The sequence below is a fragment of the Sciurus vulgaris genome, assembly GCF_902686455.1.
Source record: "Sciurus vulgaris genome assembly, chromosome: 8".
Lineage (NCBI taxonomy): Eukaryota > Metazoa > Chordata > Mammalia > Rodentia > Sciuridae > Sciurus > Sciurus vulgaris.
In genome coordinates, this window is record NC_136468.1 from 46,474,507 (window position 1) to 46,494,802 (window position 20,296).

General features: G+C 33.8%; 1 protein-coding gene and 1 long non-coding RNA gene across 3 annotated transcripts in view; both read right to left on the minus strand.

Annotated features, from left to right (window-relative positions):
* Positions 1–20,041, minus strand: part of SDHAF3 (succinate dehydrogenase complex assembly factor 3) — a 43,794-nt gene extending 23,753 nt beyond the window's left edge. The window contains exon 1 of the mRNA XM_079150691.1: positions 19,795–20,041. Within this exon, the coding sequence (XP_079006817.1) occupies positions 19,795–19,968 (174 nt within the window). The 5' untranslated portion in view covers positions 19,969–20,041. The remainder of the gene's footprint in view (positions 1–19,794) is intronic.
* LOC306667876 lies at positions 948–13,807 on the minus strand. 2 transcript variants are annotated; one of them, XR_013765664.1, is made up of 3 exons: positions 10,877–13,807; positions 9,640–9,693; positions 948–1,049 (listed from the first exon to the last, which is right to left on the minus strand). It is a non-coding gene; the product is annotated as an uncharacterized lncRNA (long non-coding RNA). The 2 variants fall into 2 exon arrangements; XR_013765665.1 differs by lacking the exon at positions 948–1,049 and adding an exon at positions 3,040–6,463.
* Positions 20,042–20,296: the final 255 nt, after the last annotated feature.

Genomic DNA, 20,296 nt, shown 5'->3' on the forward strand with positions numbered 1-20,296 from the left:
AAATTACAGGAGTTTAGTCTACTTTTTCAGGCTGTGACCAAAAGACCTGATAAGAACAACAGAGAAAGAAAAGTTTATTTTGGCTCACAGTTTCAGAGGTTTAGTCTATAGGTGGCCAACTCTATAGTTATCAGTCCAAAGTGAAGCACAACATCCTGGTGGAAGGGCATGACAGAGGAAAACAGTTCAGAGCATGGCAACCAGGAAGCAGAGAGTTCCACTCATCAGGGACAAGATAAAAGTCCCAAAGTCATGCTCCCAGTGATTTACCTTCCTATCACACCCTACCTTACATGGTTACCACCTAGTTAAACCGTATCAGTGGATTAATCCGCTGATTAGTTTATACTTCTCATAATCTAATCTTTTCACCTCTGAAAACTGTTTTGTTTCACACATGAGCTTTTGGGGGATACCACATATCCATACCATAATAAAAGGTTAGATAAAATACATAAGGGAAAGAGATAATATAGAGAGTAAATACAATAGAGTTTGTTCCAACATTACTGGTTTTATCATTTAATATGTGGTACGAATCTATAACTTTTTACTTGCTAACTCCTTTTGGCATCAATTAACAAAAATGTTTACTTTGAATGAAAAAAGTCAATGTGGAATCTCCATTTCTGAATTTGATGATAAGTACTAAACACACAAGGCCTTTGCACTGACCACATGAAAACCAAGACACAATCTTCTAAGTATCAGCATTTACTTTAAAATTTTGAATTACTTTAAAACTATACAAGACTATGCATATAGCTACAGATAATATATTTATATATTATGCTGAAAACTGTGATTATTTCTACTGAGATCAAATAGCTATTCATCTAAATTAATTTCACTCAATTTTATCCTAAATTTTTGTGCATATGTAAAAAATAAATCAATAGTTGCTAAACTGTTAGCAAAACAACCACTTGGGCTAGGCCGGGTGGTACATACCTGAAATTCCAGCAACTGAGGCTGAAGCAGGAAGATTACAAGTTCAAAGCCAGCCTTAGCAAGAGTGAGGTGCTAAGCAACTCAGTGAGACTCTGTCTCTAATATAATACAAAATCGGGCCGGGGATGTGGTTCAGTGGCCGAGTGTCCCTGAGTTCAATCCCTGGTACCTCTCCCCACAAAAAAGAACCACTTGGCAAAAAGTTAAATGTTAGCTCTACATCAGTGATACCAAAAGCTTTAAATAAAAAAGCAAAGTAAATCTAGTAACATCATGATTTATGAAATTCATGGAATCAAAATAAAGCTATTAGAAATTCACTCAAAGATGAAACATCTGGACCTGGGGTTGTGGCTCAGTGGTAGAGTGCTTGCCTAGCATGTGTGAGGCACTGGGTTCAATTTTCAGCAGCGCATACAAATTAATTAAATAAAGGTCTATAAACAACTAAAAAAAAATTAAAAAAAGAAATATCTGATTTTACGATGAATGGTACTATAAATTCAGTTTTTAAAAGTTTAATATCGAAGATTAAATTATTTGTTTTTTCATTGATACTATAAACAACTTTTGGTAAAGCAGAATGCCAAAGTAAGAATGAATGTACTAATTAAATTTAAAGACCCTTAAGAAATGTTCTTGGAATTAGTTGTGGTATGGAAGCGATTCTTAACTATGGTCAAACTGTGATATTCTAATAATCACAACAATCTGTCGTCAAATTGACACATTTTTAAAAATATACAGTTTGTAGTCTATACGCTACAGATTTCTATCTGCTATTGAGTGTATGGCAGTATAATCTTTCTCTATGCCTATGAACTACAGATTTTAAGAAATATTAGAGTCTTTACAGAAATAATTTATAAATCAACCTAAGTGGTTGCATTTTGTTGAAATCAATATAGGAATTCTCTAATTAAAGTAGTGGACAAATAAACCAAAAGCTTAAACTTTCACAAATGTTTTCTGAAAATAAAGCTATAAATTGGAAGATGGAAATTTACTGTCAAGAAAGAACCAACAAATTAAATTATGGGAGCACAAATAGTGTGCAAGATTTAATTTTGAAATTCTATAATCGCATATCTATCTCAACTTCTGGAAACAATATTTTGAAGGAGCTTCTACTTATAACTAAATGTATTTAATTTATATTTATAACAAAATGGAAGAAAATTGGAAAGGCATGTGATTTCAGAGCATACGAATTTGGCAAAACACCCAAAATAATCCTACAATTGCTCTGACAAGTTTTGCATTACAAATCTATGTATCAAAGAAAGCAAATTCAAATGGAGATTAAAAAAAAGATCAAACCTTAAATATTTAATACACAAATACAAAAAATATCAATTCGAAAACAATCCTCCATTGAACAGGATTTGTCCTGAGCTTCTCTGCCACCTTAGCACCCAGAGAATGATCATTTTTTATGATTCCAGAATTTTTAATTGATTCTTTTTAGTTATATATAACTTTAGGACATTATGACATCATCACAAAAGCATGGAATATAATTTGCTCTCATTCAGTCCCTAGCACTCACTACCTCCCCGTGCCCCTTTCTTCCTTCTCCCTATTCCCCTCCCTCTACTCTACTGATCTTTCTGCAATTTATATGTTTTTTTTTTTTTTAAACTGGTGTCTTGTGAATATACTTGATGTTGGATTCACTATGGTATATTCATGTAAGTACACGCAAAAGTTCAGTCAGATTCATTCCACTCTTCTTCCCTTTTCCTGTTCCTCCTACCTTCATTTCAATCCCCTTCTTCCACTCTATTGAGAAAGATCATTGTTAATCACAAAATGTAACTTCAGAAAACACTGCAGGTAATCTTAAGGAAATGTTTTAAATAAAATCACAATGCAACGTTCATATTTTTCAGAAAAAAGTTTTTTTTGTAATGTTCATATAATCGCAACTATATGAACATTACAAAAATCTTACAATATTTTAAATCTGTAAATTTTAATCTTAAAATACAGATATTTTAAGATTATTTTAAGATATTTTAATATATTTTAAGATATTTTAGAGATATTTTAAGATTTTAATATCTTAAAATACAGATGTTTTTATATTTTGAAAATTTACTCTTGGTAATAATTATCATAAAACTATATTACAATTCTAGCAATAAACCAAATTTATAAGTCCATAAATACACATTTCAAACATGTAGGTGTATGATTTTAGTGCTTCTTCCATTCCCAATAGTGTTACAGTTTTGACAACAAATTACATACTCTTAACTAATAATAAGCATCAGCACATTGAAAAAGAAAAGAATATTACAGGCCAAAAGTAAAAAATGTCTTATCTCCCCCCTTTAACTAGATCATCTACCATCTAGTTTTCAAAATGAAAATAGCCTGTTTAACTTCTCACAGAATCTCCAAACCTCAATTTTGATCTTTTTCAAAGTAAATCATTCATATAATTCAAAATCACACTTTTGCAATTAATCTGTACCTATGTAAAAAAGCAGTACATTGCTTAAATTTTTATGAAAAATCTATTTTGTCTCAAGAATCACAAACACTAACTAAAACACAGCATGTATTTGGTGGCTATCCTTGCAAAACAAAGTTTTTTTATTTATTTTTTTTCTTTTGACCACTATGAATCATCAGTAGGGCAGTTTCTAAAACATGGTAGGCATTTAATAAAAACTTATTGAATGAATGAATTTCTTAAATTAAGACCAGAAGGGCTGAGAATGTGGCTTGTGGCTTGGTATTGGAGCTCTTGCCCAGCATGCATTAGACCCCAAGTTTGATTCCCAGCATAACCAAAAAAAAAAAAAAAAAAAAAAAAAAATGAGGCAAGAAACAAAATAGTAAAGAGACAATGAGGTTGCCATTCAAAATTCTGGGCATGTTAACACACAAAAGAATACATATTGAATCAATTCCTTAATTTCTAAAATAAAATTAAAGTTTCACATTATTAGATTTCATATTTTTACCCATAAAGAGTAAATAACTGCCCTAAATTTTCCATAAACTAAGAAAAAAATAATTACACTTGAAATTTAAATGCTATTCAGGTGAATACCATGAAACCTTCAAAAATGGATGGATGCTGTTTAAGAAATAGAAAAATTATTTCATTTTAAAATTAGTGAATACATTTGAAATATTAAAATGGCAACAACATATCTATATTACATAATACAAACATGAAAATTGCTAGCTCATATGTGAAAAGACAAATACTGCAGATTAAAACTGAAATGTAAAGTTTTCTGCATTTCATTCATCTTTCCAGACACAAGGATCTTCTGCCATCATGTGGAAGTTTTTGAAATTACACATGCATTTTAAAAACTACTATACTTCACTAGAGTATTCAGTTAACCCTAGTTTCCCACATTTGAAAAGACGAATCCAATTGTAACCTTCAAGTAACTGTTACTAAAATTTAATGAAAACATTTGTGCACAAGGCTCCACTCCTTCCTAAGAAAAGATGGTGCTCGCCTGCAGCATAAGGGAACTGCATAGCAGACACTATTTTTGTTTCTAAGATGCACAACAGTTATGGCTCTTCTAGGTCTCTTCCAGTTCATGGTCTTAAATTCTTTAACTGCTCTTGCCTTAACTCTCCCCCACCTTAGGCACTTAAAATACTATACTGAATAGAAAAAGAAACAGGAATATTAAGCTACATTAACTTGTTCTGAATAATTAGGAACCACAGAGGCCTGATACTAGTTTTATAATTAAAAACTGAACCAACTATCCATACAATCACATGCCCATTAACTACATATCTAGATGAAATATGAATTAAAGTGTTTGGCATAAGCCAAGCACCCAGTGAATATAACAATGAATTATTTTATATTAATGAAATACAATTTAAGAGTTTAAGCCTTTGCTTAAACTACTAATATTTATGAAGACTACAGTTCATGTATTTTGTAAACTTTTTATTGAGATATGAACATTAACACCCATTTTTCATTGGGTTGGGAAGATTTACTGAACTTCTATGATACACAAAATACTATCTTAATAATTTTAAAGTACACCAAGATAAGTAAAACATAATTTTTTATCCTCAATGAACTTACATGTACCAGTGACAAAAAGGTGTACATACTCATAATATGATGTAGAAAGTAGTAAGTACCAAAACAGAAATAAAAAAATAATGTCCTGGGAAATCAGAAGACACTAGGATTTGCTTTTCACTGGAAGACTTAATCAAGAAAAAGAGAAGAGAAATGATGGTTGTTTTGAAACATTTTAGAGTCTGGCCTTATAGGAAAATGAAAAGATTTATTCAAATGGTCACTTTCAGAGACAGTCAAATGACAACAAAACAATTCATAACAAAGAAGACTGAGATGTAAAGTAATAAAATAAATTTGGATCAGATCTTACACACCGTTTTTTGTTGTTGTTTTGTTTTGTTTTTGGTACCAGGAATTTGAACTCAGGGGCACTTAACCACTCAGCCACATCTCCAGCTGTGTGTATGTGTGTGTGCACATACTATTTAGAGATAGGGTCTCACTGAGCTGCTTAGCACCTCACTAAGTTGCTGAGGCTGGCTTTGAACTCACAGTCCTCCCACCTCAGCTTCCTGAGCCACTGGGATTACAGGTGTATGCCATTGTGCCTGGCTTAGATTTTACACACTTTTTAACGCCAAGTTAAAGAGAAGCTAATGGAAAAACAGGGATGAATTTTCATAAAGGCAATAAAATAAAGGAGTGCTTTGTAAGAGAAAAATAAGTTTCTCTTCCTGTACTAAAACTCTGAATCTGTTTGCCCTGCTATCAAAAGACCAATATTCTCAACCACTATTCTTTGAGGTACAATGAGTTTCACCTATCATATACAGATTTGTAAACAGACACACAAATTCCTTGAAGTCACTAACCATGTATTTAATATTCCTCTCCCCTATAAAACAGTAGGCAATGAGTGAATGGGTAAACAAATGAACTCTGTTGGACTGCTTCTGTCTAGAACTTTTGGCATTGTGTGACCAACACCCTCACATTGTTCAAATATTTTGAATAATTTTTCCATGTCTCACCATGATCTCAATCTCAAAACCTCTGCTCCTGATCCCATCTCCTTCCCAATTTTGAGCTTAATAATGCCCTCTGAATAATTCCTGACATTCAACTTGTTAAAGCAGTAGATAAATACAAATGGCCTTATTTAGAAGAGTTTCTCCTAAATCCCAGGAAATTACCAAGAGTTCTGTGACTCACTAACAGAACTTCTTCCTCAGTTACTAAGGTTATTATTTTCCATGGGATCTAACAGAACCCATGTTTGATAGTGAGAAGGCTTCTCTTTTGACGAACAATGTAATTGGTTGCATAGAAGATCTGAGTTATGTGAACAATTTCCCAATGCTCTTGGCTTTAACTTACATAACTGACCCTTGAACAACATGGGTTGGACTGCACAAGTCCACTGTATGCAGACTTTTTTTGAGATCAGCAACCATTTTGAAAAAACTCTCGAATGAACTGAATAATCTATAAATATCAAAAAATGAAAAATTAACGTGTGACTGCAAAAATATATATAGATAATAATAAATCATTTATTCCCATAAAATATACACAAATTATAAGTTAAATTTATCAAAACGTACACACCAATACTTACAGAACATATATGACATCATTTGTAGTGAAGAAAAAATGCAAACAAATGTAAAGATGCAGTATTAAACTCTAACTCCATAAAATTAACTGTAATACAGACTGTACTACTGTTAAAATTTCACAGCCTCCACCTGTTGCTATCACAGTGAGATCATACTGACAGCATTCACCTCCATGTGAGCAGTTCATCACTCTTATAAAGAGACACCGTAAAAAAAAGTTTGCAGTAAAAAGTGCTCTCTGGCAGTTCTCTATTTTTCATATATATAATACAACACAAATGTGTTAATCGAATATTTATGTTATTGTAAGGCTTACAGTCAATTGTAGGCTATTAATAGTTAAGTTTTGGAGGATTCAAAAGTTATATGTAGATTTTTTACTGTACTAGGTAGGGTTAATCCAAGTTTTGTTCAGGGTTTCCACAGTTTTGCAAAAACAAAACAACAACCAAAAAACCCTCTAGTTAACCAACACTGCAGTAAAATATTCAGAATGACAATCATTTTTATCTTATCTTTTCATTATAAATCTGCCATATTTTTGATGTATTAAGAACTAAATAGCTGTTTTTGGTTAATTCTAGTTAGTATTTCAGTATTAAAACTAAGAGAAAGATGAATTGTCATTAGTATCTTCCAAATATTAAAGAGAGCAATAAACTGCTGAGTATAATCAAACTACTGCAAAAGTAAGCTAAGATACATATTTAAAAGCACCACATACATCCACAGGCTAAGATAAAGCAAAAATTTTTTTAAAAAATGAAGCAATTAACATTTGGAACTCCAATTATGTTTTTTTTTTTTTTAAAAAAAAAGGATAAAACCACTAAATAATTTCAAACTCTGCATAACTTCACACTAACCCTGCTAGTATTTAAGAAGATAAATTATAAAAATATACCATGGCTCAATCTAAATATACGAACTCTTGCCACTCCTTTAATTTAGGGTGTTGAGCACATTTTGATAGCATTTAGTTGAAAAGAATGAAGTTAAAATAATCTGGTATGTCTCACTTATCAAAAGTGAATTTGTTCTTCACATCAAACAGAAATTAAATTCTCTTCTTTTTAGACACATGCATCAACACTTGTAGACACAGCCTATTTAAAACAAATTTGATGTATGCAAATGCAACTTTACACAAAGAAACAAATTATGGGCTGATTATTCACTTTACAAAAGGATCCAAAAGAGAACTCCTTTAAATAGTAAGTTTGCCAGTGTGCTTAAAACATAATTATATTTTTTAAAAAATCAATTTATAAACAAATTTTCAGAAATAAACTCAAGCATAAAGTTAGTTAAAGGGGTACCAATCTTTAAGAACTCCTATTATTAGTCTTTGTCCTAAAATCTTGACAAATAAAGTAAATTAAACTAATGGATTAAATATGATAGATGAACATAGCATAGAAATGAATATTTAATATAACTATTCTCATAATTACCAACCTATGAAGTTATTTTAAAATATATTCAGGAGCCAGATGTGGTGGCTCACATCTATAATCCCGGGTACTCAGATGCTGAGGCAGGAAAATCACAAGTTCAACCAGCTTGGGCACCTTAGCAAGACCCTGTCTCAAAAATAAATAATATAATATACAATATAATATAATATAATATAATATAATGGGTTGGGGATGTAGTTCAGTGGCAGAGTACCCCTGAGTTCAATCCCTGGTCCTGAAAATATTTTTCAGGGACTAGCAAACAGTACAGTTAATATGGGTAAAGATGACTACAAGAAATCTAAGGGCAAAGAGCTACTTTGCCTTCTTTGTACATGCAAGCAAGAATACAGGAAAAATAAAAAATCCAGAGATTCCCCATTTGTTGCAATTTTCTAAGAAAACCTCTGAGAGGAGGAAGATAATGCCTGGGAAAAGGAGATTCAAATATGATGATGCAGAAATGAAGCATTTTAGACAAGCTAAGAGAAGCAGGACTGTAATTCTAGTGGCGCAGAAGTATAAATTCAAAGCCAGCCTCAGCAAAAGCAAGGCACTAAGCAACTCAGTGAGAACCTGTCTCTAAATAAAATATAAAATAGGGCTGGAGATGTGGCTCAGTGGTGGCGAGTGCCCCCAAGTTCAATAATTCCCAGTACCAAAAAAAAAAAACAAAAAAACAAAAAAAAACTGCCACTACTGGCTGACTTCCTGTTTTGTTCAGAGTGCCATCTAAAGAACAAATTCACAAACACTGGCATTTCCACTGAAGACCCCAAAACTGGGTGTGATGTGGAGCAATATAAGTGACAGCAAAAAAACAGTCTTACAATAATGACACGGTAATGCTGAAAGAAAAATATGAAGACGTAGTCACTTCAGGAAAATCTGATGGTGCAAAGTGGATAGCTAAAGTTGCCTGAAAAGAGAGAGAGAGAGAGAAAGAGAGAGAGAGAGAAAGATAGGAGAAAGGAGTTTGGAAAGTAGAGAAAACACCACAATACATCTCTTTGAGGAGGTGGTGTTAGATTTAATTAAAGCTGGGTACAGTGTTGCACGCCTATGATCCCAAAGACTTAAGACCCTAAGGCAGGAGGATCACAAGTTCAACACTAGCCTAAGCAACTTAGGGAGACCCGTTTCCAAAATTAAAAATAAAAAGCACTGGGATGTAGCTCAGTGGTAAAGTACCCCTGGGTTCAACCCCCGTATCTAAATAAACAAAAAGATTTAATTATAATATTAGACTATGATCATATTGCATTTTCTAAAAGTGCTCTAGAAATATTAGGTATTTACATAAGGTATTCCAGGATGCTATGAACACTTTGAAACTATATTAAAGTTTTATATAACTCCAGATATTTTATAAGTTCTCACTCTGTATCTTTCATTTAGTCTTATAAAGGCATTTAAAGATGCTCACAGACTTTTCTTTTAAAGTAGTGTAACTATGGTTATTGGCCAGAAATTCTAAAGTTATCGATTTAAAATTTATACACTTTTCATACAACCTTTCCAGAGCTAAGAATGGTGGTAGGTATATAAAAACAACAACAATCACATGAATGAGACAGATACTTACCTATCTTCACAGCACACACTCTGAATTAAGTGAGATAGGTTTTAAACTATAGACCTGTTCATGAGCAAAAAAGTGCAGTCAGTACATCAAAGTCTAGAAAGGTTTGGTATTTAAACATATAACATTCATGTTTTGGCTTTGTTCTGTATGCTTATAATGATGAAGTGTTTAAAACTTATTCAAATAAAGTGTAAATTTTTTTGTGTTTAAGAGCTTAGAAAACTAACATAGATACTTTAATCTATAAATGCTTCAAGTTAGTAGTTTAAGAGACAAGAAGAGCAAAAATTTATAAATAAAACATCACAGTCCTACCTTGGGAATTAAAGTAATTAAATCTGTACACAATAAGATGAATCTGAACTCTCTCAGACCCAGAAGACCTAGATAGTTTAATCTATTTTAAAATAATAATAATAATAATAATAATAATAATAATAATAATGGTCTCAACAGAAAGAAGGTGGTTAACATAAAGGATTAAAGAGAAACTTGCTAATATGTGCTCAGCACTGTTCAGAAAAAAAAAAGAACTATGAAGCTAGAGGACCCACAAAAATGGTCACTAAAGGGATGTTTTCTTCTTCAAATGCAGAGGCCTAAAGAAAATTTTCTCAAGCCTACCCATTTCTTATTATTTTAATTTCCTGTTTATCAGGCAAATTACTAAACACTAACTCAGTCTCCCAGAAAGCTTCACAGAGATCCACAATCTCCTAGTTGCAGTTTTACAAAGAATTTCTCAAAAGCAAAAGCTTTTTTAGAATAAGATAAACCAGGTAGTAAAGTATGACCTAAATGGACACAAAATCTTTTTATTAACTGCACTTGTGAATAGTCAAATTTTTTCCAAAGATACATTAACCATTACAGAATACCACTCCAGATCCCAATGGAGTGTTTCTTAAAATTCACTACATACCCATTACCTTTAAAAAACGTAGAAAAAATATGAATTTTGAGTCGCATCTGAAAAAAAGGGGGGGGGGTCACCTGGAAGAGAATGCAAATAATCTAACTTCTAGAAAAGGAAAGCCCTCTTCATCAGCTCCTTTTCCCCTATCAACAAGAAAGAGCAAACTTGTAGTTTATATTTCAGTACTATATAAATTTAATTAGCATGAGTCCCATGGTAAGAATCTGATCATCTCTGGGTATGCTGGTTAGTCCAATTGCAGACTTGCAAGATCAAGATTACCAGGTTGTGTAATCAGAACCCAGGATGGCAAATACCTACCTCAAATATCTTTCCTAAATCTCCTGGTTTCTAAGCCACAAAGGGTGCCTGTTTACTTGTCTTCCATCCTCCCTAACTGACCTATCAGAAGATAAACCAACAATTAACTTATCTCCCTTCCCAATCCTGTCGTCTTCATTCAACCTAATAAAACTTAGAAAAGGCAAAAAAATGCAAAAAATTATAGAATACAATAAAATTAAGTAGCGCTTAAGTCTATCATACTTAGTGGAGAATCACTGAATGTATAAATATGATCTCTTAAAAAAAATTTGTATTAGTTGTTGATGAACCTTTATTTATTTATTTGTATGTGGTGCTCAGAATCAAATCCAGTGCCTCACACATGCTAAGCAAGTGCTCTACCACTGAGCCACAATCCCAGGTCTAAATATGATTTCTAAAAACCTAAACATGAAAAGATTCCTTGTATTACTTAAAAATACCTTATACCAGATAAATGAACTTGATGATACCAGGTGACCATAGTTCTTTTCTAATCTTAGTTTAGAACCCTTAGGATTCTAAATGTTTCTTCTAATAGTAAAGAGTAAATTTTAACTTTGAAGCTACATGTTTACATTTTCTTTCATTACAAAATTAAGCAAGATCTTATATATAACAGACACTAATATTCACGAAACATGGAAAAAGTCCAAGTTTGACATACAAATTTTAAAGGGCAACATTAGGCAATACATGAAGAAAGTTGCTGGTATGTGATTCTAAACATGTTTGCCTCAAGTCCTTTGTGAGACAAGACTGGTAACAAAATATTGCACAGTGTATACAACTAACTTTTTTTTCAGTACTAGGGAATGAACAGAGGGACACTCTGCCACTCATCTATACCCCCAGCCCTTTCTGTTTTTGGTTTTGTTGTGATGGTGGTGGTGGTTTTTGAGACAGGGTCTGGCTAAGTTGACCGGGCTGGCCTTAAACCAGCAATTCTCCTGCCTCAGCCTCCCAAATAGATGGGATTATAAGTGTACATCACTGCACCTAGCCCAACTGCATTTTAAAAATAATTCTTACTGGCTTTCTTATCATTACTAAAGTAACATGTGATCTTTGTAGAGAATCTTGAAAAACTTGAAATACAAAGAAAAAAATTAATATCATTCTTCGTCTTAACCCCTAACGATTAATAGCATTTACATTTAATTATATCATGAGCAGTTTTTTATGCCATTCATTCTTCTAAAACACCACTTCCAATAGCTGCCTACAAAACCATACATTACATGGTTATAATTTCATTCTTCTACAACTAGATATCTACATTGCTTTAAATTTCTTTATTTTACTATATCCACACAACATAGCAATTAACATTTTTGAACCTAAATCACAAAAAGTCCGTAGATGCCTTTTGCCCATTCTTTTTAGTGTTTTCCTACCTAGCTAAATGAGCTCTTTTTATGTTTATACTATCATTTTTCTACTAACCCCAAATATAATCCATTTGCCTTTTCATTTTAACTATTTTTAAATTCAGGAGGTATTAAATGCTATACTATGTGACTACAGTATATTCAAAGACAAATAAAACACACAATTTTTTTTTTCTTTACCACTTCTGCTGCTATACTAACATAACCATACAACTAACAGAAAAGATTAAAGGGAAAAATCAGGGTGCCAGTGAAAAGTGTAAAGTAGGTTAAGCCATTTGATTTAATAGTTTAACCAATCTCACAATATAATCATATCTTAGAGGTGAAATAACTTTGGTCCATCTCTAATTTCAGCAGAAATATATTTTCTCCTCTATTAAGACAATTAAGGTCCAAGAAAATCTTTCAAAAAATTACACAGAAAATAAATATGTACCTAATTAATATGAAAGTTTAACAGTTATATCCCAGCAATTTTCATTCTCCTTTTGTCGCTGAAAAAAAAAAAAAACAAAAACTCTGAAACAGAAGTGTAAGGCAAGTAGCACCTTAGACTAATAAACACAAAAATAATTTTTAAACATTATTTGTAAGGCACTACACTAGAGATGAAGAAAATTAAATAGACCATTAAGAAGCTTCCCTTTCCCTCAGGAAAAATATACAAATGAAGACTCAAATAGACAAACTGTATCTGGTAAAGAAGCAAGATTCAAAACAAAAAAATCGTTTTACACTGCAATCATTTTTCACTGCAAAAGTTTGGTTTCTTTTGAAACTTTAATTTCCAAAGTCTTAAGTAGCCTTTCATAAAGTAGAAACACAAGCTTTTTGTCCTAAGATGCTGTATGTCATTTTACCCTGACATACTCTCTATATGCCACAGTCACCTTTTTTTTAAATAGGACTTAGTATACTCGTCTCTAAGAGGAAAGAATTTAGAGTTTTCAGGTAAAACAATGGCAGACTGGAGAAATCACAGGAGCCTTATCAGTTTTTTTCTTATCAGTTTTCTCTTCTAAAATTCCACTGCATTGGTGGAAAATGAATTTTTAAAAACAGTAATCCATAATGATTAAAAGAACAAGAACAGAGCCATTAGCAGTCAAGAGACTTTAGCAAATTCCTGAAGATAGAAAGCAGGCAAAAGAGTGTAAGTAATGAGGGGTTAGACAGAGGAAGCCACAGCACAAGGATATAAAAGAGAATGTCGCTGAAGAGAAAGAAACCACCAGAACCAACTGAACAAACACCAAATAAAGTAAGGGACTCTGAAGAGAAAAGCAAACAGGAATGAGGTTAACTGAAACTCTGTAAGCCTCAAAGTAATTTCTTAATCAACCACACCTACCTACATGCAGAGTTCTGTTTCTTGTTGCTTTATTCACAAATATGAACAGATAACCAAAATTCAGAAGACATGTGAAACAAGTCTAGAATAAAGAATATCCCTAGAAGAACAGAGAAATTAAAAATCAGAAAAGAATATACTGATCTTTATTTAAAGCCCTTCTACACTTATTTTTATAACCATAAGCACATATCATTGATTTTTTTACCAAAAGTTGGTGGGACTACGGATATAGCTCAGTAGTAGATCACTTGCCTAGTATGTATGAGGCCCTGGGTTCAATCTCCAGTACTGGAAAAAAAAAAGAGAAGTGAATTAACTGGAAAAAAAAAAAAAAAAAGAAAAGGGTTTAACAGAGTAAACTGAAGCTCCCTTTCAGTCAATTCTAATATTCTTGATGTAAAACTTCAAGAATATTTATCATTTATTTTAAGCAACCATAAACTACATTACATAAAATATTTAAACAAGATTAATATCATCTTTCCTAAATTCTGTACAAAACTTCAAATTTGTAAGAATGCATGTTGTATGCATACATATACAAATACAGATGTTTCTATTAGAGTTGGCAGGTCCTTTAACAGATGAGTCCTACCGGGAGGTTCTCAGGTCACCGGGGGGCACTGTCCTTGGAAGTAGTTCTCCTGGGAACCTGAGTTAGTTCCTATAAGAGCTAGCTGTTATGATAGTGACTCCAAACCCTGAATTCTCTGGCTTCCTGTCTCAAGATAGGATCTCTCCCTCCCAAACAGGCTCCCATCATTGTAATTTCATCCACCACAAAGTCTCTCACCAAAGACAAGTCATTGCTGGCACAGAGTATTGAGCTAGATAAACCTTGTTTCTTTATAAAGTTATCCAGTCCTAGGTATTTCATTATAACAACAAAAAAGACTAAAATGCATTTTATGTTACAAGAATATACTATTTCATATTTTCCCTTTTATCAGTTTATTACCTTTTAGGATATTAGTTAAGGACCACAATGTGTCTAAAATTTTTAAAAGATAAACCTGGGTACAGAAAACAAACATGTGTGACAGATCCATTCAATAAACCGATACAAAAAAAAGCTATAAGTAACATACAGAATAAACAATATAACTAAGAGGTACCCAAGTGACCCACTCATACTAAGTAGATGTTCTCCACACATAGAATCAATTTACTGAACAGAGAGATAATTCTTTCCTTTTCTCCCACAAGCTAAAATACAAACTTCAAATCAGAATGCTTAAAATCAACAAAATGAAGTTCCCAAATTAGGTACAAGAGGCATACAATTACAAAAATTAGCAAAATACCCATCCAACTCTAATTATACTAAGTTAAAGAAACTCTAAATACATGTCACATGCAACTTAATCACATATTTTTATCTAATGATCCACTTCAAAGTCATAAATAAGAAAAAGACATCCCGAGCGAGTTACAAATGTATGGCCACATGACTCAGAAGAATTTCCTCATCTCTAAAACAAATGCAGCAAAACAAAAAAAGCAAAGTTCATATTTTAATAGCTAAACTATCACACAAGTCTCAAGAATTAATCAGGAAGGATAAAAGTATGTTTCTTTGCAAGTGACAAGGAATAATTAAATAAAATTTTAAACAAAAGAGAATGATTCTAGCACTACACTACTATCAACTCATTCTCCTAACTCCTAAATGTTAGCTACTTTCCTCTAAATGTTAGTCTTCCATCCTCAAATACCCAAGGAGTGGCTGGAGAAGGTGGGTCACTGGGACTTGCCTTGGAAGTGCCATTCTGCCTTGAAAGAATAACTCATAAATCTATACCCTCATTTTCAATGTCTCTGTCTTGGTTCAGGCATGAATATATTGGAGATTACTGCACCAATCTCCTAAAAATTCTCTCTACCTTAAATCTGGTTCTTTCTTCAATCATTCCTCTATACTGCTGAAAAAATGATCTTTCTAAAATATAATTTGAATCATTTCTACCACTGCTTATAATATTTCTATTCAAAGTCTAAAATATTTAGAATATCTTGTCTCTTCTCAGCTTTATCTCTTCCTAATCTTTCATAAGAAACTAAATTCCAAACATTGAAGTACTATAAAAAGTCATCTTGCTTCTTACTTCAATGCTCTTGCATATTCCTGTAAAGTCATATTGCTTCTAACTTCAATGTTTTATATGTTATTCCTTTCTAGAAAGTTCTTTTTTTTGTTTTGTTTTGTTTTTTGCCTTTTGCCTTTTTTTGAAATTCTGGCCAAGTTTCTTGAGGCCAGTCCCAAACTTGCAATCCTCCTACCTCAGTCTCCCAGGTCGCTGGAATTGCAGGCATGGTGCCCAGCTCTTATAAAATTTTTTTCTTGACACAGTAACTGACTTGCTCAATACTCAGCTCAATCATCTATGTTGCCTTCAACTTCATTCCTCCTTGCTCCCATGGCATTTAATAGACATTCTTTCATACTATGTACTAACTGTTCTACTCTACAAAACTTTAAACACTGTGAAAGTAAAATATATTAACTTCATTTTTGGGCCCCATACTATGCCTACCACATTCCTGGCAATAATAAGTGATTGAGTTTTATTTGTAGAATGCTTAAGCCTTTTTATTTTTCTCCAAAAACAGAATTTCTACTGATAAACATTCCCCACCAGACACTGAGCAAGGCAAATATTTAGGAAAAGAAACCAGGCAAGAAGACAATCAGCATAAATAAATGGGATAAAGGAAAATTAAACATGGTTCTCCAGAATAGCTCTATACAGTACACTACTTTTTGCTCTCTGTCTCACATTCTCTCACCAACATATTTGCTATTTAATCTTATCTCTTATTCTGAGTCCCTAGAAAATAAGTGGTAGACAGAAAAATGGAAAGCCATTACCTAAATCAGCTATTTTTCAAAAAATTGTTCGAACAGAGTTAGAACTTTTAAAATGCCATAAGACGCTGATCTACCCAATACAATTCCACTTCTTGCTTCCTAAAGGACTTGGGAGTGAGATTATAATGGACATTTTATAAACCAGTTATCAAACATTCTCTTAAATTCCCAACATCTCTTCCTAAACTTGTATTTTTTCTTTTATGTTAAGAAATTACATAAATTCAGAATTTGCTCTGTAAATACACATTTGCACATTTACTTATAAGATGAAATAAAAGACTTTCCTTCACCTTCCTCCAACGGGTCCTGGTACAGAAACTCCCTCAGTTGAATATTTTCTGTGATGTCTGTTTTCCATGATCACAAATAAGGGGAACTAGAAAACTTCCTAATACTGGTTCTCTAGCATTCTTAATCCTTCCCCTTTTCTTTTATCCATGGTACTCATACTCAAATGTGCCAATGATAAAAAACATTTAGAATCCATTCAAATTCACAATTAATTTTAGAAGTACATGAAAGAATCCTAGAGACCAAATTCCACATAGCATAGTTAAAAGTCTGCAATGGGACTAGGACATAGCTTAGTGGCACAGGCAGGCAAAATTCATCAATGAACACTAAAATATGTTGGCCAAATTAAAGGAGAATTTGGTCTCTGAGTCTCTGCCCCAAAATATGTACTAATTTCCAAAGGAAAAATAGAAAGTGTCTTAATCCATTTTTTATTGCTATAATAAAATACCTGATGCTGAGTAATGTATAAAGAAAAAAGATTTATTCAGCTCCGGGTTTTGGAAGTCCAAGAGTATGGTACTGGTACGTGCTTGGCTCTCCTGAGGGTCTTCTGACTATATCACAACGTGGCAGATAGCATCATGGTGGAAGAATGTGTGTGAGACCACAAGCAGACAGGAAGCAAGAGAGATTTAACAGCCAGTTTCACTCTTTCAAAACCCATTCTAACAGGAACTAGCCAGTGTCCTGCAAGAAATATATCAATGATTTTCAAGGGTGATGCTCCCAGTGAGCTAATTACTTTCCACCAGGCCCCACCTCTTCAAGGTTCTATCACCTCTGACTATCACCACACTGGGGACCAAGCATCCAGCATAAGAACCTTTACAGGACACAGTCAAACCTTATTCAAATAAGAATATTAACTTAACACTAGAGACACCTGGCAGATAACACTTTAACCAAGTGATCAGTTGATATGTATTGAGAAGGACACTTCACCCCTGTAGTATTCTCATAATGGATAACATCATCAATGATCATGAATAAACATCAAAAAAAGAGAGAGAGAGAAACATTCCACAAAGTAACAGACTAGTACTTTTCAAGAGTGTCAAGGTCCTGAAAGATAGGAAACACTGAGCAACTGTCACAGATTGGAAGAGATTAAAGATAAAAGATGACTAAATGCAATGTGGATCCAGATTGGATCCTGTACAGAATAAGAACATTCATGGATGTACTAGCAAAATATGAATAAACTGTGTAATTAATAGTATTATAGTACTTAATTTCTTAGTTTTGATAAAAGAGTTTTGATGATATATTACCAGAAAGGGAAGCAGGGTACAGATGTATGGGAACTCCATATTATCTCTGTAACTCAAGTCTAAAATTATTCCAATAGAGTTAAAAAAAAAAAAACTAAATTCCTACCAAGCTTCGTAGATTGTTCAACAATTTACCTAGTTCTTTTCTTACATTCTCTTTTCCCTCAATTTATTCTAAGTTCCCACTCTTTCCGACATTTTCCCTAAAAACGTTTCCAAGTTTCTATACTTTAGGACTTCTCAAAGTAGCCTCATTTCTTCCCAGAACAGAGCAGAGTTAAACTCTCCTGTCAAGCCACAAACAGACCTAACTTAAAAGAGACACTTAACAAACACCTTAAATATATTATAGCTTCAATGCAATTAACAATATTCAAAGTGCTTTTAAATAGTTAAAAGTCTGCAACAAGGCTAGGATGCAGCTTAGTGGAACACACACTAATTTTGAGACGCATACTGTACATACTATTAATTTACAGGCAAGGGGAAAAAAGACTAGTAAAATTAAGTGATCTGACCTCTAACAATGTCCAAGCCTGAATTTGAATCTAGTTTTGGCTCCAAAACCAAATTACCTTATTAAAATAAAGTGGTCTGCACTTAAAAAGATTTTTGCAGGCTTCAGGCAAGCAAAAATTATATCTACTACACCATGATTTTTAGGAACGTTCTAAATTTCACCATTTTTCTAAATGCCAGGTTTTAAAATTTTAATGGTTCTACAACCAATTCTGAAATTCGGTGAAAAAGTTCCATGTTTACCCTAGTATAACCTATATGATTTTTTTTTTTTTAACAAACCCAATTCAGTCATCTCTTCAGCCATCAACTTTTTAGACATAAGACTCACTTCTATTCCCATACCACCAGAATTCCATGCTTTCAAATACTTGAGACGTGCTCTAATCTCCAGTTCTATTCATTTCTTAATACTTATACAAATCAGAAGAGGAAATCCTGCAGGGCCCCCAACCCACGAAATAGTGGTTTTTTTTTTTTTTCCTTCACTCCAAAAAAAAAAAAAAAAAAAAAAAAGTCAAAAAGTCAAGAGACTAATCCCTAATGTCTGTGTCTGCTTAAGACTGGGCGCAATAGTGAACAGTAATGTAACAAAGCCACGTGACTAGTGACTAGAGACCCTAGAAAAACACTTTTCACCCGGCTTAACTCCGACCAGCATTTTTCTCCTTCACTATTTGTAATCTTCAACAGTCTTGTATCTGATTTCCGTATCAAGTAAGAAATTTACTAAGACCCTGAGATTAAAATATAATAATTCAGGAAAACAAACCTCTAAGTGTGGAGACTAAGTTATGAAAGAACCACTAACTTATTAACAGGTTCTTGCTACATGCAAAGTCAGCGGAGCGGAGAAAAGCCGGCAAGCCCTCTGAACACTTGACAATTTTGTGACCTCCACCCTCACCTCTCGGACAACTGGTATCCGCAAGAGCCCAAAAAGCCGAACTGAATTAGACACACTGATATAACTGGATCTGCTCCAGCCAGGATCCGGTGGGAGAAACTGGGGACTCAGGATGTAACTTTATCAAGTGTTGGGTGAACAACTTTACGCAATTCAACTCAAACAAAACAGATTGCCCCTCTGCTTAATCTGTAGGGTTAATGGGCACGAATTCGGATAGGTGGACTCTGAAAGGGACAACCCGGGCACCACTTAAAGAAACCCCAAACCTCTGAGGCGAAGAAAAGGGGGCGTCACTTGCCTCCCACTCCTGCAAGAAACGCTGAGCCTCGTCAGAACCAACGGTCTTATGTCTCCTAAATTCATCCTTCACGTATTGGTCACCCAGAGATTTGAGGTCCGGGGGCAGAACCCGATGTAGTTGCAAGATCCTCCTATATAATGCCCGGACACGGGAAACGTGCGTCCCAGCCATTGCGCCGCGCGTGAACCGCCGACTGCGCCTGCGCGAAAGATCGTTGCGTCCCCGCCCTTCTGAGAAGTTGCCTGTGGGTGAATCAGAAAGAGGGCGGAGAAAGGCGGGTGCGTGCGACCTTTATCCGGTTTGGTCCGCTCCTGAATCAGGTCCTTCCGGAAACCCAAGATTTGCTGCAGACGGAAAATGGGCCGGGTCTTCTGTGGCGGAGGCGTAGCTTGAGTGTAGTCTCCTCTGCGCCTCAGGACTATTTCTCCTGGATAGTGTCGCGTTGCGTGAGAAACCAGAGGTGTGGTGTGTGCCAGTTGTCACCTCTTCGTACCATCCT